The sequence below is a fragment of the Vulpes lagopus genome, chromosome 21, assembly GCF_018345385.1.
Source record: "Vulpes lagopus strain Blue_001 chromosome 21, ASM1834538v1, whole genome shotgun sequence".
NCBI classification, from domain to species: Eukaryota; Metazoa; Chordata; class Mammalia; order Carnivora; family Canidae; genus Vulpes; species Vulpes lagopus.
Genome location: NC_054844.1, coordinates 33,485,805 through 33,509,167, shown reverse-complemented (window position 1 = coordinate 33,509,167; position 23,363 = coordinate 33,485,805). Strand labels below are relative to the sequence as shown.

General features: G+C 38.4%; 1 protein-coding gene across 1 annotated transcript in view; it reads right to left on the bottom strand.

The window, feature by feature from the left end:
• Nucleotides 1-533: 533 nt before the first annotated feature.
• Nucleotides 534-23,363, bottom strand: part of PDZRN4 (PDZ domain containing ring finger 4) — a 356,417-nt gene continuing 333,587 nt past the window's right edge. The window contains exons 6-10 of the mRNA XM_041736199.1: nucleotides 21,684-21,782; nucleotides 18,989-19,051; nucleotides 11,339-11,440; nucleotides 6,459-6,575; nucleotides 534-2,879 (exon numbers count right to left, since the gene is read on the bottom strand). Of these exons, the coding sequence (XP_041592133.1) occupies nucleotides 1,350-2,879; nucleotides 6,459-6,575; nucleotides 11,339-11,440; nucleotides 18,989-19,051; nucleotides 21,684-21,782 (1,911 nt within the window). The 3' untranslated portion in view covers nucleotides 534-1,349. The remainder of the gene's footprint in view (nucleotides 2,880-6,458; nucleotides 6,576-11,338; nucleotides 11,441-18,988; nucleotides 19,052-21,683; nucleotides 21,783-23,363) is intronic.

Genomic DNA, 23,363 nt, shown 5'->3' with positions numbered 1-23,363 from the left:
AAGTTCTAACCTCCAATATGATGGTATTTGGAGATGGGGCCTTTGGGAAATAATTAGGTTTAGATGGAGTCATGAAGGTGGAGCTCTTATGAGAGTTTCAGTGCCCATGTAAGAAGAGACAGCAGACAGCTTCTGTCTCTCTGATAAGACAGAGGGAGAAGGTGACCATCAGCAAGATGGGAACAGAGCTCTCGCCAAGTTGCTGAATTTGCCAGGACCTTGATCTTGGACTTCCCACCCTCCAGAGCCGTGAAATAAATTCCTGTTATTTAGGCGACCCAGTCTGAGGTGTTTTGTTATGGCAGCCCAAGCCCACTAATACACCTAGTGTCATTAAAAACATTTTCAGACACTTCACTGATCCTCTCTCCGTGTCCTTCCCTAATTTTTTCTGGCTTTGCCTTTCACAGGTGGCAGGCAAGGGGAGATAAACTCCTACTTATTGGATGTTTAGTTGGCATCTGTTAGATGCTCTACATATATTATCTAATTTAATCCTGGTAAGAATATGTGACACAATGATCTACGGGAAATATCTCAAGACAATTTTATTGGAAAAAAGTGATAGAAAATGTACATATTTTATAATCCACAATTGGGAGTCTTCTAAATAGTATCCATATGTAACTAATTTTAAATCTGGTAACCACAGTGGACAATGAAAATAAAACACTTCTTGATAACTTTTCTTAAGGATAATCAATAATTTATTTTTTTATTGTCACAATTACCACAGTTATCTAGCTAACATGACCAATGTCACTACATACCACAGGAAGATTGTCCACCTACACTTTACTGAGACAAAGACAACGGCCACTTAGGTGCTAAATGTACAACGGGATGTTAAAAAGAGGTGGTTTTTATGTATAAGACAAGATGTGGCACAGGATTTATTAACAGGGTTGATTTAATACGGATTATGCCAAGAAGCAAGCATAGAAATGTTTTGGCATTGAGTTGTTCTCAAAGTAGAAAATAAGTAAACTAGAGAAATCCGGATCTTACCTTACATTAGGTACATTAAAATAGGAAATTAATCGGCTCCTCAGTATTTTTTGTTCAAGTTTTTTGTTTTCTTTCCTTTTTGTTTTTTTTTTAATATATATATATATATATATAAATGAGTAATAGGAATATATCACAAGTCAAAGAAAGATCTCGGCCAAAAAAGAAGGTACCGGTATATGAAAAACAAATGGAAAATTACCAGGTATTTTTGCTTACAAAAAATTTAAACTATAAAGAGTCGCAAAATATATATAAAAACGCCACATTGAACGAGGCAATCATACTCTACCCAAACTGGTAGCACCCTCCTAAAAATCCGTTGCGTCCCATTCATTCGGTCATACGGTGGTGACTGACAAAAAGGCATTATGAACTCGTGTGCCATCCGGAGACTTGGCCCCGTGGGTCATCAGTTCTTGGATTGTCATCCAGTTGTCCAAGATTTTCTTGTTTCTTTTTTTCATCATCTTCTTGTGGCTCAGTTCAAGGATGCTGAGCTCTTTCTTGCCCTCGCTGCCACTCTGGGGACTCTCCTTGAGACACTCCAAGCGGCTCCGCATCATGAACTCCCGGCGCCGACGCTGCTCTTTGGCCCGAACCAGGTGCTGCTTCCTCTCCTCCCTGCTCCAGTAGCGGCCCATCTTCATCTCGCTCATGGTGTCGTCGTCCGTGGTCATGCCACTGCGCTCCTCCTTGATCTTTAAGGCACGTTCCCGCAGAATCCGGTCTCGCACTGGCCTCTTCGTTATGTACCGCGTCCCGTCGCTGCGGATTTTCACCTTCCATTCCATCTTGGGCTCCGAGCCCTTCTGGGGCTCCTTGCACATACTCACGAGGCTCAGCTGACTCTGGGCATACTCGACGGCAGATTTCTGCTGAATCAACTGCATGTAGCTTTGATAATGCCGGGCATGCGCTGGGATGTTTGCACACCTGTAGGAGGAGCTGTGATAGGGAGACAGGTAAGGGATGCGCTGCTCACCGCTGGGCCTGTCCTGGTCGGAAAGCCTGCTGCAGCTCTCGGACGCCTTCTCCTTGGCCTCCACGCTGCTGCAGCCTTGTTCTGCCGTGTTGGCTCTGCTGGAGGTCGACTCCTTGCTGCTGGCTCCCGAAGAAGGCCGACTGGCCCCTGCTGTGCTTCTCAGGTTTTTCTTATTGGTGAGGTTGATCACTCGTGGAAGGGAACTGTCGGGGGACCGGTCCACGGTGAGCGGGGTGCTTCTGCAGCTCTCCGCCGTGTTGTAAGCACTGGAACTGTCCTTGTCCGACTTTTCCGGGTGTTCGAGGATGTCATCTAGTTTTCCCCTCGGCACATCCACGCTGGTGTTATAATTCCGGAAGCCTCCGTCGTGCAAGGCCCAGATGTCTCCATACTGGTCTGTCACTTTCTGGAGCCTGTGAGCCTGCATGATATTTTGGCACTCGAGCTCAATGCTGCGCAGTTCTTCGTTAAGCAGCTGGAGCTCGTGCTCCACGCCCATCCCTTGGTGGCATTCTATTGTGCTGCTCGAGTAATACAGGTCATACTCTCCGTGGTTTCGAATCTTGCACTTGAGCTCCAGGAGCTGTCGGAACCTTTCACACTCTTCCTCTGCGTGGCCCACGCAGTCGGAGTCCATGTAGTCGCCAGACACCAAGCTCTCATTGCACTGAAGTTCCACGCTTCCTAGGGTGTCCTGGCTCTGCCCCAGCCCTCTCGTGCTCCTCAAGGATGCGCCCTTGGGATCCTCAGCTGCGTTCTCCTGCTCCGAGCTCTCATCATTCCGCAGGCTTTCATCCGTGCGCCCCACCCCACTGTCCTTCTCATGGTTGTTGGAGGAGGATGTGGCCGTGTCCGTGGTGCCTTCCTCTTCTTCCTGTTTTTTGGGCTGAGGAAATAAAGTTGAGAGATCAAAGAAAATGGTTTATTCTGAAAAACAAAAACAAAAACAAAAACAAAACCACCGACTGTTGCAGAACTTGCATGAAAAAACGGTTGCTTGCTTGGCAAAAGGTGCGGTTCCCAGAAAGCTGTTCCAGGGTTAGTCTCCTTAACAATTTTAGAAATACAGGCAGTCAGCTCAAGGCAGCTTGTTAGGAACGGAAATCAAGAAAACCACAGCTGCTTAGATACCTGATTTGGGGATAAATAAAGCGGGACACATTCAATTAAATGATTCTTACCCGAAGGTTCTCTCTTACTTGGGGAATTGGCATGAAGGTGTGTAAATGAGGTGACTTTTTGAGTCCCTGAGGTGGCAACATGCAAAAGGATGAGTGAGACAGGTGATCTAAGTGGTCTTCTGCAGTATGGAGGCCTGGAGTTCTGAAGCCATGTCACCTGATTAGGATGATTTCTTTTCCTGAACTCTAAGTTCAGAAGAAATTTTGCTGAGCTAGTAACACCCTGGTAATGATAAGCCAAACAGCACAGTATTTCAGGAATAGGCTAGTCCTAGAGACTCAGTCCTTCTTTCTAGCGACAAGGAACTTGAATCTCAGATGGATTCAGCTTATTAGTGACACAGAGAGAGGTAGAAAAGGAGCGCCATCCTGCAGAGTTGGGATCTCTTCTGTGTCCAGGATGTCACATTCCTGCCTAGATGTGTCCTGACCTCAGTGCATCTCCAAATCACATCACTCAGAAGCAACAATGTCATCTTAGGACTCGTTTGGGTTACTTAAAAATATTTTTCTACTGTCAGCCCATAATTTCCTTCACAGGTGAATTTTATTCTACTCGGAGTAAAGTGACAGTCCTCATGAAAATCAGAGTGGCACTGACTGCCAGACATGAACATAATGTCAAAAAATATAGTTTTGATGTATTTGTGAATACACACTCATATGTAAACCTTATTCCTTGGTAGCGTTTGGCTTCCATGAAAAACAATTAACTGTTGTTGTACTAAGAGGATGTATATGTAGTTTTTTTCTCTGTGAATAGGGTAAAGTTATTTTTCCCTCCATCACTTATCCTAAACTAGTCTACATGGCAGTTTCTACATTGTATGTCCTTTATGTGTAAGTTTACTCCCCACTATATATATATTTTTTTTCCTCTAGCAGGTGTAATTATACAATTAAATATAATTAAGCCTGTTAGTGTTAAAAAAAGGACAGAATGCATGAGAAAAAAACATCCTAAAACAGATTTGAAAGAGTCTCTTAAGAAAATTGTTTTATTTTCTTCCACAGAAGCATAACAAAACATAACATAAACTGTAGAGGAGAGAAGATGACCATGTATAATGTTATTTTAGGATTCCCGGTCTTTTCCTAAAATAGTTCTCCTCATTTGTTGAGAATATACTGAGATTTTCAATGTCCTATTGAAAAAGAACAATGTTATAAACAAGTACTTGTAAGTAACAGTGGAGCACGTGGTCCATCAGTGTATTCCTTTCTATAAGCTGACAATAGTGTCCAACGTGGTGACATTGACTTGTGCCATAAAACCCCCAGAGGATGATGCTATGGATATTGGACATCTGATTTTTATATACCACATTATTTATATTTTTTCATATCTTTAATGAGCTTAAAAATACAAGAAAGCTAGTTTTTTTTTTTTAATCTTATTTTTACGTGGCATGCCAAGGATACAGACGAATTATGCTACGGGAGATGTTCCACAGTGTGTCAACAGCAGCCCTAAGGGCAAGAATGTTATGTAAAGTGAAACTTTAGCGTGTATATGTATTTTCGTTTTGAGGCACGGATATAGATTTTTTTAATCGAATTTTTTTCTTTAGTCACCGGTTTATGAGCAAATGTGAAAATATAAAGGATTTTCCATTCTCAAACCTAGAATTCCTACTTTCTAATGTATTGCCATTCTGTCATTTATCATTCCCCTATGGAATTATTACAGTGACAGGCAATGCTTCTGCCAAGACATTTCTAATGTAGTATTATTGTTTATAAGGGCAAAGGACTTTTAAAGGTTTCTGTAATTCTTATCATTTTTCAGTCTCATGGTGAAGAGAAATTTCCACACTATGAGAATCTGACCTCAGGGACATCTAGTGTTACCTCAAAAGAACTAGCATTTGTATTACCTCTGATGAGTAGGCAGGATTTGACACCATATCACTTCACCTGGACAGGATTTCTCCCTTCTTGCTTTATTCCAACATCCTCCTGTCAATTCTGTATCAGGTCACATTTTGTATCTAAGAGAGGAAAAAGCCTCGAGCAAGGACTTTCTTGCTTTTAACCAGCAGCTGCCACCAAAAAATATCTTTATTTGTGGCCAGCGTTGAAGTCATACATAAAAATTTCAATCTGTCCTACCTATATTGAAAAGCAATCACCACAGTAGCAGCATCACTCTTGAGCATGAACTACTGTTTGTGAAGTGGCCAATGAGGATCCATGCTCAGCACAGAGTACAGCGCACTCAACTATGGTGACACTGGAGTCTGCAATATAACGATTTATTTAATATACGGGCATGTGCCCATGCACACACATACATCTCTGTTATGGAATGCTAGCATGTCAATATATTCCATCATTCAGCTTGGTAAAGTGATAGGATGTTTGTGCTTCATGTCCCTAAGCCTAACTGTCCAGGGTTTTTTAAAAACTATCTTTCAGGATATGTTAAGAATTACTGTTGGCAATAGGGTGATAATTAAACAAATCAATAAACTGACAGCAGAAGTGTTAACAAAATTATATCAGGCAGATGAATGACATGAATTCAACATAAAAAAAAATCTAGGATAGATTGATCCCATTTTTATCCCATAGGAACAATAACAGTCACAAAAGAATCCCAAGATTTCAGTTTGCCACAAGCCCCTCTGGAATCTTTCAGAGCGGCGAATTAATTAAGAGCTGAAACTTTGCTCATTTTCATTTGTATGCTCAGGATCAAGTGTGGTACTTGGGACATATTAGGAGCTCAGCATTTTTGGTTGAATGATGATGTGACCCTAAGGCAAGATGATATCAATGATCTCAAATAGAGCTTACTCCTGTTGAGGAGTACAGAGGTAGAACCAAGATTCCAAAAACATAAATAAGATTGATGGCTTACCTCATGTCATCGTCATCTTACAGTTGCCTAAATATTCAAATAGACACATGAATATTTTAAATTATAAAATTAATGTTGGGGAGAGGCGTTATCTCATGAGATATAGTTTGTCTCCAGCTGGCATATTGAAAAGCAATGCGTATTTTCGCTATTAAATTTCTGAATTAAGTTGAACATTTGAATACTACTGTACTCTGTCAACAATGATCCCAAAGCTTTTCAAACTAGAAAGATCTTAATAGAAAAAATTGTATTTATTCCCTGGGCTTCATTTGAGATGCCCATCTGCTCTAAAAAAATTACCATTACAGAGATGTTTGATCAAACTCTTTGATTTTGTTTTTTACTCCATTTATGGTTATATATTCAGAAAAGAAACTAGCAACATTTCAAATGATGTAGTTCAAATTGTTGGCCCTACCTGCTCCACCTCATTGGCAGTGCACTGCATTGCTTCATTATGCTGTTCTTCCAGCATCTCCAAGTTTAACTCCTCTAAGAATTCATTCCTTTCATCTTCCAACCAGCCTTCATCCAGCTGCAAAAGAATACATTAGTACATTATATTAGGTTAGTGGGAACTCATGCTAAAATAGGGTAAACTTAAATGGCGATGCCTGACCAGTTCCTTTTATCATAATGATTCTCTTCAGAATACCAGCCTCTCACAAGTTCACCTCTCAGAAGGAAGAAAAGGTGATTAAAAAGAAAATTGGACTCCTATGCCTTTTATCCTTTCCTGAAACACAGCTACAGATTTTCACTCATAACCAAGTAGATCTCACAGCATAGAACATTACCATCTTTCAAAATGTATTAAAAGCATATTGCATAATCCACAGCTGTCACGCTCATTACCTCCAACAGTCCCTGTGTTAAAGAACTGCAATGGTACTAATAGGGCCATGAGACAATTGGGCTTTTTTCTTTCACAACAACCCCCAATGAGACCAATGAGTGTTCCCCACCCCTTTCACACACTGATGCTACTCCTCATCCTGCTTTTTTATTTTTAGGCAGATGGCTTCCCAAGTTAACAAGATGGCTGCTTGCCACCAATACAGACATTTATTTTATCTGGGGGAAGAAAAGAAAAAATCTAAGTTATTCTTTTCACAAGAAAAGGTGATGTTGTGCCATGTCTATTTTGATTAATTTTTCAGGCCCAATTGCAATATATATATATATATATATATATATATATATATATATAATCTATCTATCTATCTATCTATCTTGCAATATATATATATATATATAATCTATCTATCTATCTATCCATCCATCCAGTTATCTATCTATCTATCTATCCATCCATCCATCCATCCCTGAAACATTGCATTTAAGGGGGAGTGGAGCGGTGTGGAACACGCAGGGTTTTGTTTGTGAGCTCAGGATGCAAGTATTCTGGTGGGACTCTTACACAAATTAAACTGAATAAATCCTTCTGGCTCCTCAATACAAAGTGAAGAGGGAAACCTTGCTAATATGATGAGTGTTGACAGTCAATACAGATAATTTGCCTCAAAGTGGATTTCTGGAGCTGGATTACATAAATTAGCTGTCTATGCTGATTAAATTAACTGAATTATTGTCCATGCTCTGTTTTACTCTCTGTTAAAAGAAACAGCAGCTTTCTAATGAGCCAAAATTGACAATACAGTTGACCCCTGAACAACAGGGGTTTGAATTGCGTGGGTCCACTTATATGTGGATTTTATATATATATATAAATACAGTACTCTATTTTCTCTTCCTTATACTTAATAGCATTTTCTTTTCTCTAGCTTACTATGTCATAAGGGTAGTATATAATACATGTAATATATAAAATAAGTGTTAATCGAGTAGTATGGCTTCTAACCAGGAGTTGGCTATTAGTAGTTAAGTTTTTGGGGAGTCGGAAGCTACGTGCAGATTTTTGACTGGGTGGGGGTGTTGGCTCTCCTAATCACTACATTGCTCAAGGGTCAGCCAGAATTTGAGGTGTTTTCACCAATCAACAATAGCAAAGTAAGCTCTTAAATCTTAAAGGTAACTGAAACTGTAAAACTTGAAACAGAACAAACTCTGAAAGGACATGAGGTTGCGCCAGAAAAGGCATTAGCATATATGTATAATATTCATTAATACGAAGGCAGTTGTAGGTTTCTTGATATTTATTAAAGGCATCGAACTTACATTACTTCAAATCTGACTGAGGCCAAAAGTGTAGACAGATTTATTCATCCTCATTTATCTTAATGTAGCCTGAATAACTTGACCAAGTTCTACCTCGCTGACTTTGATATGCAGATGAACTGTGAAAATTAGGCTGACTAAAAATTCAAGTTCAATTTATAATTGTCTAAGTTTTACATTCTGTAATCCTTTTTAAGTTTCACAAAGCTGCAAACTCCAGACTCCAAAAGAAATTACGGAGAGCGAGGAGTGTTTCCTTTTTCTAAGCACACCACAGCATTTTTCTTTAATCAGGTCAAAGCAAAATATTTGCTTGCACTGATGTTGTGGATGATGGCACAGTCTTCTGAAATTTAAATGAAGGGGTGGGAAAGATAAGGAGAACAAACAGTGGGAATTAATGATTCCCTATAACTCTTTTCTTATTAGCTAACCCCACACAGATCCTTGAGTCTCCATCTGTAGGCAGTGTACATCTCCTTTGACCAGACTTCGGTCTAGGCTGGAGGTACACCCTGCACGGTGAGGGAAGAGAGCTTCTTGCTCACTGCCTTTCCCTTTCCACCTAACTGTATTCATGGCAGTTTGAGTTCTAGGCTATACCACGGACAGACTTCTCCCTTGAGCTGAGCTGCAGGAAAGGAGGACTCTCTGAAACAGGGATCTGTCGGCACAGTATGGGACAGATGTGGCATTTCAGAGAATGGAACCTGCATTGTCTCAGAAGTGTTTACAAGTTCTCACGTGAGCCCTCTCTGCCCCAATGTCCCAAGGGGAAATAGGACAGAATAGCAATATCTTTAATGGTCTGAGGAAGAAAATGGGCAGAAAATGAAAGAAAGTTGACAGGGAATGAGAGAAATGAGTTATTTAAAAATATTGCACAGATGTACAATACCGCCCCCAGCAAATCTGTAGATCATTTCCAAGAATGTACAGGGTATTTGAAATACTGAAAAAGAAAAAAAAAAAAAGAAAGAAAGAGGCTAGAAAAAAGCACACAAGAAACTTCCACATTTTCACTGAATAAGATTCATTTGTAAAAAATGCAATATTTTTTAATGTATAAGCTACATTGAAATTGATAAAAATTGTAGGGGATACAAAGGAGAGAGGGTTCATTTTATTTTATTTTTATAAATTTATTTTTTATTGGTGTTCAACTTGCCAACATATAGAATAACACCCAGGGCTCATCCTGTCAAGTGCCCACCTCAGTGCCCGTCACCCAGAAGAGAGAGGGTTTAAAAAATTTTTTTTTCTTGCCATTTTATAGCATATACTCCTTACATTACAACTTAAAAATATGAGGTTAAGATGCATTTTCTTTCTTTCTTTCTTTTTCTAGGAATCTGATTTTCTAAAGGCAATTAGTTCTCTTTCAGTGGCATGAGGCTTCTTTAGGAGCAAGGAGCTAAAGCATTTCTTTATTTTGTGGTATCCTGTGGTGAGATGACCACCTTTTCTCAACTGTGGAAAGGAAGTCTTGTTTGGAAACTCATCCTCCAACATCAATTCTACTAGGTCAGGAGTGTAGTCAGATATCTGAAAATGCCACCAGTTCTACCAAGCATATGTATTCTATCAACGATTAACAGGATCTAGTCTTATGTCATTAATTTCTATTCTTTGCATAGTCCATTATGGCCATTCTATGGCATAGTTTAAGGAAATGCTTTAATTCTAATTAATGAGGTTCCCTAGAAGTTCTGTGGAAAGGGCAGGGAAACCACATTATAACATCAAAATATCTTTTCTATAACAGAGACAACCACTGTGCTCTCTTCATATGAATTTCACTAACATGTGTTTAGCTCCTTTATTCTGTTCTTTTTCAAGAAAGTGGGATCCATGGGACTAACTGGTTTGCAAAATTTCCAGATAATTAGTGAAATTTTATACGTACTTTATATTTTTAAGGTCATTCCTAAATAGGCAGTCCAGCCAGTTGTGCAGGCTCCCTTTCCCAGTCCTGAGACCTCAGGTGTGTAACTTTACTCTGCCTTGGGCTATAGCAGGCTTTATGGGAACCATTTAGAATGGTCAAGGGCATAAAGGGAATATATGCGGAAAGGGTGATCTTTTATAACCACTATATTCAAGTCAGGACTTGGTCTGACACTGAAATACACTTACTCAATGTAATTTATAGATAGTATGCAGTTACTGAGTTTGAAAAATATCAGATCAATAACCTGGGAGACAAATGGTGATATAACCAACTTCACTCAAACTGCTGACAGATGGATAGAACGGTGACAGTGTGCTGTCCTTTCTGCATTGTGGTGTGGTGTAAAAAGGATATAAAAAGAAGGACCAATAGCACTTTCTTCCACCATTCCCTCTCCTTTACTTTCATGACATCTCCCTCTGTTAAAGATATATATATATAAAAAAATTCCTCTGGAAGCTATCGGCTTGTTTTTGGCTGGACAGGTGTTTTTGTCCCTCTAAACCTGGAAAAAAATTCCTTTACTATACATGGAACTACACCACGCTATCAGCTACTTTTTTTTTTTTAATTTTTTTTTTTTAATTTATGATAGTCACAGAGAGAGAGAGGCAGAGACACAGGCAGAGGGAGAAGCAGGCTCCATGCACCAGGAGCCCGATGTGGGATTCGATGCCGGGGCTCCAGGATCGCGCCCTGGGCCAAAGGCAGGCGCTAAACTGCTGCGCCACCCAGGGATCCCGCTATCAGCTACTTTATTCGATAAGGTTACTCTAAAAAGATTTAAGTCGATAGCAGGATATGCTAATTTTTCTCTCATTAGAAATTCTTTCAAGATACCTTAATATGCCAATTAAGTATTTTTAGACAGAAACCTAAAGGAAGCCTCTATACAGGATTAAAAATCATATAAAGTCAACCATTTTTCATTTATTAATTCACTCGAATAACTGGCAAGTGGAAGGAGAGAATAATGGTTCCATCCTGTGTGCTTTTTTTCCTTCTTTTTCCAAAAAGATAAGGTTGATATGGCTGGTAAGTTAGGAAAGATGACTCTTAATTATGTTTTGCATACTTGGCTGTACAATTACCCACGGTACTGATTTGATAGAGGATAGCAAATAATGGACAGAAAATTCAGTCTCAAGATTTTTGATCTCTGCTCTGACCTGAATCTCTGGCCTTGCAACGAGCAGCACGATTCTCTTGCACTCATCGCTAGACAGCAATGCCACTGCTTCTTCTCGATTCTGGACATCTTCCCCATTTATCTAGAAAACAAATGAAAGTGGCACATTAGTTTCCATTTCCACAATGCTGCACACAATAAATGGCAAATATCAGCTCATTTATGGTGAATGTATGGACAATGAAGCTCACACAATGGGCTCATCTTCAGCCCCTCAGTGGTAAGTGCCTTCACTCAATTACGCGCTTACTGTAAGAGCCATATCGATCCCTGAAGGATGGCGGGCATCAGAGGAAGCAGTTATGTTCATAAATGTCCAACCTGCGCCCTGGCAACATACATCTAGCAACACAATTAACCAGCCCCTGACAGGTGACGTTCATCTTTCTCCGCTCAGAGTAATGGAAGTGTCACTCTGAGATAATAGTGCTGGGGGAAGCGGACCTGGCAATCCCACAACTGAAATCCGTCATCCTGCATGCCTGCTACGAGCCAATTAGAGAGCTACAGTATTATCTCTCACCAGGCAATGCTCCCAGGCCACCGCTGATTGCATTTTCATTTAATCATCTCATATTTGTGTGGATCTGACTCAGTTGTCCCAATCACTCTCAGGATAGCTTTCAGTGCTTAACTAATCAAACAAAGGACGGTTCATCAGTAACCTCCTTATCAATACTCCAGTTCTTTCTAAGATTTATCCATTTCTTCAAACAACAAAACTAATGAAATATCTTAAGGCTCATCTCTTAACTGTACTTAATTAAAAAAAATAGCATAGAGTAAGACTGGCTTTTTGCAAAAAACCCACGCTCGAATAAACTTTTGATTAAAGGACTCCGATGGAATTCAAAATGTACCTTTTCCCCTTTTTCTAAATTCTACAGGCAGAGCAAATGAAGTTTCTGAAGTTTGTATTTTAAGCTACATTTTCATGTTCAAATGTATTTAGCTCTGAGTTTACTGAACTTCTTTCTTTGGATATTTTATATTTATTTTATTTTTATTGATTGCTCAATTCCACGGAGACAATGAGAGTTTTGATCATAGCACATATTCAAAATATGCAGAGAGAAATTTCAATTGAAGACATCGAGTAATTATATCTAAAATAAGTATCAATTATTTCAACAGATTAAATAGAAAATGTGGCTGTACTGACCAATTTTTCAATGTAGTAGTCTGCATAAAGTGGACTACTGAGATTTTCTTTTTTCGGATCTTTGGGATTCTAGTTGACATATGGGGAAGATACAATTATTGAAACAAGAAGATATAATTATTGTAACAAGTCCAGGAATCTCAACCTTGGACTACAATAAATAATCCTGATTCCTAGATTCTTATCATACATATGGAACACAAAGAAAGCAGACAACACATAATAGTAAGGGGGGGAATCATACAACCATATATTGTATTTTCTTACTCTGATCAAATGAATAGCACCTTTGTTTTTCACCTGTCTATGTACAGGAAATTCAGCTTTTACAAGCTTCAAGCGCATTTCCTTTTTTGGCAACTCACAATAAAATTCATCAAATTAGAAAACAGAAGCTATTATTCCAAAATGGGAACTAATGATTGGGAAGGGTATTTTGTGGTTTTTCATAAATATACATCTGAAAAGCTATTTCTGTACCGAATCCAAGGCTTTTTCTCAAATAAAGATAAATTGGCAGTGGTGGATTCCGCTACACCTCCCCCATCCCCAACAAAGTGTAGTTTGAAAAGAATGACTTGAAAATGTTTACTTTCTTTGAGCTTTAGGGGTTTATGTCCATTTCATAGTAATTCTTAATAGTATATCTGCGATGCATCTATTTGTCTATTCATTACGGATCTAATCGTTCATCCTCCCTCCACTATTGGTGCGTTGGATCCTAGGGAGATTAAGTTGGATGCTCTCCGACAGCTTCTCTTCACCTTTTCTGTGTGAAACCTAATGCTCACTGCTTTTTTTCACTCAAGTATATACATCTAAATTCTTCATTTAAATTTCACTTACCATTAACATAAATACTCTTCATTCATGTTTATTTAATGTTACTATATTAGGTTTCCTATATTAAAGTGCAGATAATAGTACCTTTCTCAGAGTATTGTTGTAAGGGTTAAATTAGTTATTACATGTCTAGGGTTTCATTTGAGAGAGAGAGTGATCAAGAGAGCACTGAGCAGGAAGCCTGATGCAGCCTCAATCCCAGGACCCTGGGACCATGACCTGAGCCAAAGGCAGATGCTTAACCAACTGAGACACCCAGGCACCCCGGTATATGTTTAGGGTTTAAACAAGTGCCCAATATCCAGGAAGTGCTCTAGATTGGCACATAGTACTTTTTTTTTTTTAAAAGATTTTTATTTATTTATTCATGAGAAACACACACACACACACACACACACACACACACACAGAGTGAGGCAGAGACACAGGCAGAGGGAGAAGCAGGCTCCATGCAGGGAACCCGACATGGGACTTGATCCCGGGTCCCCAGGATCACACCCTGGGCTGAAGGTAGCGCTAAACCGCTGAGCCACACGGGCTGCCTGGCACGTAGTACTCTTGATATTTTTGTTGTTGTTAGCATTATTATTATTATTACTGCTACTACTGCTATCATTATTTATTCTATTCTAATCTAAATATCTAAATTTATTCTATTTTAATCCTCAGTAAAGATTCGGTTCTTTTAAATAAGGCAAATTTTTAAAAATTCATGCACAACAATTAAATCCATAGTAGTAAACATGGTTCCACTTGAAAAGACATCTATCTTATATATATTTTTAACTCTTAGAGAACCATCAAGAAACAATGCGGGTGTTTGATCTGCAGTGCCATTACAGTTGGTATTTGTCTCTCTCCTCTGGGAACTCCACATGACCAGAGCTACAGTCTCCAGTCCTGGCATTATGTCCTTACCCTGGAAGGATAGAGCCTATGTTGGAGAAACACACTTCCATTCAGACTCCTATGTGGAATGAGATGAATTCACCATAGAAATCTGGTGGTGAGGGGATCCCTGGGTGGCGCAGCGGTTTAGCGCCTGCCTTTGACCCAGGGCGCGATCCTGGAGACCCGGGATCGAATCCCACATCTGGCTCCCGGTGCATGGGGCCTGCTTCTCCCTCTGCCTGTGTCTCTGCCTCTCTCTCTCTCTGTGACTATCATAAATAAATAAAAATTAAAAAAAAAAAAAAAGAAATCTGGTGGTGAAATGTAATCTATTGGTTCTTTTTCGAAAGAAAGACCATTTTAGCCAACTGGTTGGTGGATCCTATTGAACTCAGGATATTTGTTTGATACCCAAAGTGATATTGGGACAAGAAATGCAGCTGTGGGTTTCAGCAAAGAATGAAAAGGCTTGAGGAATAGAATCAGATAGCGCTTTCAACCTTCATTTGCTCTTGTTCCTGAAGGATGGCTCGTAGCTACAGGATTGCTTGTGGGATTGCTGTGCCTGAAAATACCAGGCAGGCAGAAAGGTGAAGGATCCACAATCACAGGGAGGAGACAAATGAGAGAGTGCATCACCACGGTGTAAGGAAGACTTTTGTTTTAAGAAGAGAGAGGGAAAAAGAACCAGGAGAAAGGCAACATGTAACTTTGCTGTAAATGAGGGAACACTATCCTGGAGAATATGTCTTGTCTCATTTTCTGAGTGTGACCCTATGTAAATTTTGATTTCGAAGCAGAGATTGCCTTGGCATAGGAAAGACTGGTGGCATGACAAAGATAAATCAGTCAAATTTCATTTTCGGCCCAATCTCCTCTATGTGCATATGAGTATGTATATATGTGTGTGTGCACACATGTGTGCAGAACCCGAAAATCCTAAAAATGGTTTAATATAGCTTCTTTTTTTTTTTGCTTGAATGTGCCACTTTTTAGATTTCTTATGTTAATGTACTAGAGGTGGGTGGGTAACTAAAATTCTTGGCATCTAACCACCTATGCAATTTATTTGAAAACCCAGGAATCCAAGGCAAAAGAGGCACAATCTATTTTAAGTGTGCTCATATTTTAGTGTGGAGGGAAGGTGAATAATGTACAGAGATACAGAGGTAGAAAGAACAGAAATGGGAGGAAAACAGTTATCCAAAGGGAGGAAAATAAAAGTGTGGGAACGAATGTTGGGGACAAGTTTATGTGTAGGGCAGAGAAAGAGAGAGAAAGCTCATTAAGGGTCTTACTGTCCTACTGCTTGAGTTTTTGCAGGGTTTTGTCAGGGAGTAATCCTTAGGAACATGACTGACTTTTTTGGCCAACATGAGATTAGGCTGCTGACATGGAAGACTATATGCTTACTAATCCCAAGGGGGAAGTAAGACTTTAGCCCTCTGATCATGTATGTGGTCTTTAATTCTTCCTCCGTGAAGAATTTTAATTCTTCCTTTCTTCATCCAGCTTTGAAATTTTGTGACAGAACTTCCCCATACTAATTCCTGAAGACACATCTGATACCACAAGCTTGTAGCAAATGGCATAGCACATAGAACTGTTGAGCACTTGAAGAGAAAAAACACACAAGAGTTAGAATATGTTCTCATGAATTGGTTATGGTTTTTCTTCTACAGTCTCTACCTTGGGCCAATCTCATGTGAGTATTTGTGTGTGGGTGGTATCACTGGGGGACTTCGTCTAACAGACCCTCGATGTACTACTTTTAGAAAATTTTAGCTACACAATGAGGACAAGACCATGGAAGTACTCTACTTAGGTCATCATGAACAGGAAATTAAAACCACAATTGCTCTAAAGAGATTCATTTAAATAAAAGCCAGCCAGGAAACTCTAAGGATAAGAAGTAAATCCTCTCTTTCTCCCCCTCTCATCTCCCTGAGACAGGAGTCATTAATTGTTCATTACAGGGTATCCCATAATCTCCTCATCAGCCATATGGGAGCTATTTGTCTAGGGCTACAATTTTGTCACAGTTTTATTTAATATAATTTCACCATCACCCTTAAGACTCTTTGTTTCCTGTGTGTGCAAATAGATTTGAATTCTAGGCTTTTTAATGTGACATGTATTTGTTCATTAAGTGTGACATATTTGTCATTGAATATAAAGTAATCAGATGGACAACGGCATTTTGTCAATCCTGCTGTTGTTTCTTCAATGAACCAACTCCATTAAGGAATGCCTTATTATCCTGCAAATATTTTATCTGAAAACTTTATCTGCCTCCAATATAGCCGAGAATAAGGAAGTGTCAAAACATACCGTATGCATATATGAAAATACATATACTTTATTTCTATCTACCTCTACTCATAGAATTAATAGATGTAATTTTAATAACCAGCTAGATATTTGTATATCTAGCTTATGGGAAAGTGGTTAGCTGGAAATTAGGAAGGAAGCCAGTGAGGTTGCAGTAGAAGGTGTCAAATATGGAGAGTAGATGGTGAGAGAAAGAAGTAGCAGCTGGAATCAGCAAGAGAAAATGACAAAAAATAGACCCAACACATCAGAAAATATGGCCAACTACGGTGATTTCATATTGGGAACGCAAAATCTTCCAGACCTTTTTTAACCATTGAGTGTTTTATTGTATTATAGGATTGTGTAATGATTGCTGGGCACAACATGACCTTGAGCATCAAAAGAAGGTTACAGTCTTTTCAATTGAGTATATTCAACTGTAGATGTTAACAAAGTGAACACATTTATAACTGTTTCCAAATCAAAATAGTAATAATAATAATAAAATATACTTGAAGCTTTCATTATCTGGATGATACACAAAAATGGTACCCTTATTTTTTAACGAGGCTTTATCAGTAAATCTTTACTACAGATTTTTTTAAATTTATTTATTTATGATAGTCACAGAGAGAGAGGGAGAGAGGCAGAGACACAGGCAGAGGGAGAAGCAGGCTCCATGCACCGGGAGCCCATTGTGGGATTTGATCCCGGGTCTTCAGGATCGCGCCCTGGGCCAAAGGCAGGTGCCAAACCGCTGCGCCACCCAGGGATCCCTTTATTACAGATTTTATTCATCTCTCATTCTCTCCACTGAATACCTTTATTTCATTCATTCATTCATTTATTCATGTGTAATTGAGAAAAATATTGAAAATATGGTAGCAAACAAGACTACACTCTGGTTTCCTGACTCACTTTCTTTTTCCTTGATAGAGCCAATGGCATATTGGGAAAGTGTTTCACTACAGGTCACCACTTAAGGAGCTATAGAAATAGAAGTTATACATTCCTGAAGTTTTCTAAAAATTAGTAGGGCCATGAGTGACCACTAATTCATACTTTTATTCTTTCCTAATCAGAGTCCTTGATGAAAAAGGAGTTGTGGAGCATCTCGCTTGAGAAGAGAAAGGGTATGAAGAAGTAGTGTGAATCAAGAGTGGTACATTGAAGAAAGGAAGAGTAACAGAAAGTGGGGCAGGATAAGGTTGTGGTATGTACCCCAGGCAGTGTGGGCACACCTTCATCATGACAATGTCACACCACATCATCAGTGTATGCAGCTGTCTTCCTGTTGTCACAGGGAGTGCCCAAATGCTGAGGTAGCATCTAACAATTTTCGAAGCCCCGGTTCTAGACAGAGTGTTGAATCCATTGATGCTGAACACAAAGCAGCATTCATCAGGCTTTCACATCAAGTAAGGAGAAATGGGAACCGTAGGTCTGTCACAAAGGCTAAAAGTTCTGCAAAGTGTTTTAATAGTTGATAATTTCCTTAATTCGTCTTCTGAGTCACCTTCCCTGCTTTGTAGTTGTGATCTGCAGTGACACTCAATCCTGAGGGCCTCTGATCTTATTTTGGGTTAATCTAGATACAGAAGCTGGGGAGCTATGTGTCTGTCTGCAGGATTCTGTCTGGGAAAAGACTTGGAGGGAATAGAGAGGGTTGAGGTGGGTGTAGGACAGGAACTTTGGCATTCAAGGTCATTCCTAATCTGGCCTGGAATTCTTTCCAGCTCCACACCCCCCCCTTATATTCTGCTCATCATCTTGCTTACTAACGTGCAATGTAGTCAGGGTCTGCCTTTTCATATTTCCATGTGGAAAAGAAAGCATTTTCCTCCACCTGTCCCCAGCAACTCACCTGTAAATAAATAAGATTTCTTCAGACTTCTAGACTTTCAGATGGTAATGGAATGTAGGAATCCATGCATACCTAATTTATTCTGGAAAAGGCAGCAGTAACCGCTGCTGCTGCTAGTAATACTAGAAGTTAATGTTTGTTACTTACCGTGTAGTGTGCTAAGCCTATCACAGGCATAATCACATTTAACCTTTACAACAATAGTTTTATTACTGTTTTTTTAAGATGAGGAAACAGGCTTACTATAAGAGGTTAAATAATGTGCCAGAGTAAATGGTGGAGCTGGAAGCTGAAGCTGAGTTATCCAAGTCCAGAGATGATGCCTTAATCACTAATTATTAGCCAATAATTCTTAATGAATAGTACCATTCTTATTTACACTTTTTTAAATTTATTTTTTTACTTACACTTTTTTTTTAAATGATTGCTTTTTGTTTTGAGGATGTTACTGTCTAGAAAAGACAAATTCTTTTCTCTAACATCTTATAAAAAACTAAATAAAATTAAAACTATTGAACAAATGGTAGGAAACTAAAGGAAACGACCATTCCACATACTTGTAAAATCCGATCCCCTTCTCGAATTCGGCCATCTTTGGCAGCAATGCTATTTGGATCTACCTGTAATGGAGAAAGCACACATCTTCAACATCTTCAATTGGATATGCAATATTCCCCCCAGGAACTTAAAAATATGGCTTAAAAAATATTTTTTTGTAAAAAAATATTTTTAGTAACCTAGTTCAAAATTCTCTAGTATGTTATAGAATGCATGCCAAATTTTTCTCTCAAAAATCACTGATTCTAAAAATATAAGTGGACTGTTTAAAAATTAATAATAATAAAATTAAAGAGAACTAGAGCAGAAGTTAATTTGAAGGCCTTTTTTTTCTCTCTCCCTCCCTTTTTACCTTTCTCTTTTCTCCTTCTCTTTCTTCTTCTTCCTTTTTTTTTTTTTTTTTTTTTTTTTAATATCCATTCACTCATTTCTGTATCCAAACGGTCAGACGTGGTCCTCAGCTGACATGATCTTCAATAGATCTTAATTCTAGGATTCTCTAGACCCAGGAAATTTGCTTTCTACTAGAGTGATCTTTAAACCCTGGTTTAGGGGATCCCTGGGTGGCGCAGCGGTTTGGCGCCTGCCTTTGGCCCAGGGCGCGATCCTGGAGACCCGGGATCGAATCCCACATCAGGCTCCCGGCGCATGGAGCCTGCTTCTCCCTCTGCCTGTGTCTCTGCCTCTCTCTCTTTCTCTCTGTATGACTATCATAAATAAAATAAAATTAAAAAAAAAAAAAAAAAAAAAAAAATAAACCCTGGTTTAGCTGTTTTAGAAAAGCTGATAACTATGCTGTAGTTCATATTTATTAAGCAAATTTCTGTCTCATGAGCAGATTACTTTATAAAGAGGTTTATAACCGATGTTGCTCAAAAAATAAAAAATCTTATCCAAGTAGATAATTACTAGGCTCTACTTTACATTACATGGTGGTCTATTAACTATAAGTTATTTTAGAATAAATAGGTATTTAACACTTTATTAGGAATTTACCAACATTTTAATAGGCCAGACTTGAGTGATGACTTAGAGTTCACTAGGGGTAATTCCATCTATCACATTTTGGATGATGCCTCTAAGCCATTTATTTGAGCTTATTCCATCAAAGCTTTTATTTTAAGCAAAGTTATTTCAAGTGTAGCATGAAGTTGATCCATCCTATCCAGATGTTAGGTATTATTTTCTTATTAGGCGGTGCCACCTAACAAGTGAATTTTAAGTGATCAATCAAGAACAAAGACACTAATAATAATAATAATAAAAAGGAACAAAGACACTATAATCACATCTAAGAAATATAAGGAAAATATTCTTTCCAAGTACATATGCTCGGTTCCTGTGGCTTCTTTTTGTGCCTAGAAAGCTCATCTACAAAGCTGGCATATTTAAATGGTAAATAGAGACTTACTAGAAGGAAGGAAGGTATGATTAATCAATTGTATCCTATTGAGAAGCTGTTCACAATTTAAAACTTTGCCTACAGAACTGTAATCAAGCTAATGCCAAACTCTGACATTTATAGCTTTGTGTCTATTACAAAAGACAATTCTGCAGGCATTTCCTTCTACTTCCTCACCATAATTGGAGGGATTAACATAGCTGTTCATTTAAAAGAAGAGGTGTACAAGTCAAACATTCTCTGGAGATTTTTCCATTGCAAGAGCCAGTCAGTAAATTCTTCCGATAAAGAGTAACAGTTACATTTATAGAGCTGGGTAGTTTTCTTAAGTGCATTAATTACATTATTTTTTCCATATTCTAAACACCTTAGTAAAAGCAATAAGATAAGCAATATTGTATCAAGTTTCTAGTTAAGGAAGCTGAAGCTCAGTGAGTCAGGTAATGATGTTAAGATTATGGCCAAGAATACTTGGAACACCATGGGACATTAATTAATATCTAGCTTGTCTAACTTCTTTTTCACATATATACATTTATACATACACGGTTTCACACACAGATATGTGTGTGCATACATACATACATGGAGGAATTAGACAATACACATACATCTATGTACGTATGTATTTGCATATATACATATATAATTTCAGTCATATATACATATAATTAAATTATACCTACTATTTTTCACAAAATGATTCCTTTGGGAGTCTTAAAAAATCACCTATAATAGTGAATTTTGTTTCACATTGTTTTCAAAGTAATTAGCACTAAGAGTGTTTTACACTTAGGTACCTCACTTTCTGACAGTGATTACAGGGTTGAATAAAACAAACTCATAGATACATTCCTTGCATATTCAAATGTATCAATACTTCCTGCAGAGTAAAAGATGTGATATTTGTAATATTAGATTTAAAACAATTAGTCAATGCTCTTGTTAACAGCACTGATAAAAAGGAATGGAGGGACGAAATGTTTGCTTGTCAGAAACTCTGCTGGACTTTCTGTATACACAGGGGAATTTATTCAAATTTAGGCAATGTTCCTGCCCACTTTTACACTTTTCCTTACTGGGAGTCTGTGGTGAAAGCATCCACATTAAACAAGCTGATAATAATTACATTACTTGGGCAACATCATTTACTTTCCTAATTGAAACTGACAAGTCCTGGAACATGGCCAATTCTTCACATTCAAGCCTCCCAAGGATTTTCTCATCCTGAGTCATTGGACTCCATTCCTCGCTGTCTCCTCCCCCTCCCTTCCCTCATAGGCATCTCTTACCTCGCTGACATAAATGCCCGTGTCTTCTTCATCATCCGTTCGGTAACAGACTGTCAGGCCCAGCTTCTCTTGACTGCTAACACGACACAGCTCGACCTCCTGAGAGAAAAACACACACAGAACGACATTTATCTCAGAAAGAAATCCCACAGCAGAACGGAGAGCTCACTAATACTCTCTGGGTCACCCTGGGAGGGTTTCATAATTACTGCCCAACATTTGAAATTAAGCTTATGTTACCAAAATCACCCAAATTTACCTCCATTATGTATTGCTGTAAATTCAAGCCAGTGTTTCAAATTTTCATTTTACGGTTGAAAGTGCAATTCTTTTGTATCGAATCATAAACTTAAAGCTTAAAAATTATACCATAAAGTATAAAATATGCATAAGTCAATAAGATACTTGAGGCTGTCAAAGTAGGTAGAAAAATGTTCATAGCAATGTTGGGAGTCACTGTGATTTTATTTGTATTTTAATAAAGCAACAGAGTTCAAACAAAAGAAAACTATAGTGAATTCTGTATCAATTCTTCTTTTGAGTTCTATACAATATGATAATAAGCATGTGTTTTGTGTGGCTCAGGCCAAGGCTTTCCATTATTTTGCAGAAGCTCTCACTCTTGGAATGAAATGGGTTCATCCAGGCTGAAGGGAGAGACATCAACAGTCATATGGGCAGAGGCAATGATTCAAAATGTAGCAGTAAATGAACATGGAAACACATTTACTGAAACACATGGCTAAGGGGCTTGAAATGTCAGTCCTTAGGTAATGTATATTGAATCTATTTCCTGATTTATGTTCAGTAAAATAATAATAAATTTCAGTGTATTTCATTTTTATATAATGAAATAGACTTGTACTACTCTCAGAAACAGATGACTTTAGGATAAATCGCATAATTCCAAGCACTAAAAGACAAATTGGTATTCTCATCATGGAGAACTTGTTCCTATTGGATGAAGAATATAAGGTCCTTTAGTAAATAATCCGATGAGATAAAACAGAGTAAATTTAAATGGGAAGAGAGGTCTGGATTAAGTTTCTGGAACTCGGGCTCTGTGGGAGTTGCAAATTTGTCTTGTTTAATGCTTTTTCTCCAGGTCCTAGAATAGGGCTCTCGGTAAATCCTGGCTGAAGGGTGACTGCTTTTATTATTCCAAATATTTCCTGGTGTCTGTAAGTTTTGGTAAAACAATAATTAAGTAGTCTTTCCTCTTTAATGGAAGATAGATTTTGCATGTGTCTATGTGTGTGTACGCATGTGTATATGTAAATGAAAAGAAGATTAGGAAGTTTGATTATAATAAGCATCCATTTAACTGTGTATTATCTGAACTAGTTACCAGGACTAAATAAAGAAAAAAATCACTTAACTTCAAACAAGAGGATGTTTTCCAGTACACCCTGTTGCATTTGAAGAAGGATCCTCCCTTTCAATTTTATATCTCAGTGCAGGCCTTGTCATTGGAAAATAACCATTTATTTTAATGTCATGCCATAAACCATAGGAAAATCCTTAGCAAGGGTAGACTGTCATAAGCTCTAGTGACCAATAACTTCATAGCTGATAGCAAATTAAAATTGAGATCCTCTATCCTGAGATATGTCCTATAAACTGGTGAACTCCAGGAAACTATGCAGAATGACTTTGTAACTGGTTGGCAAAGATACTCTA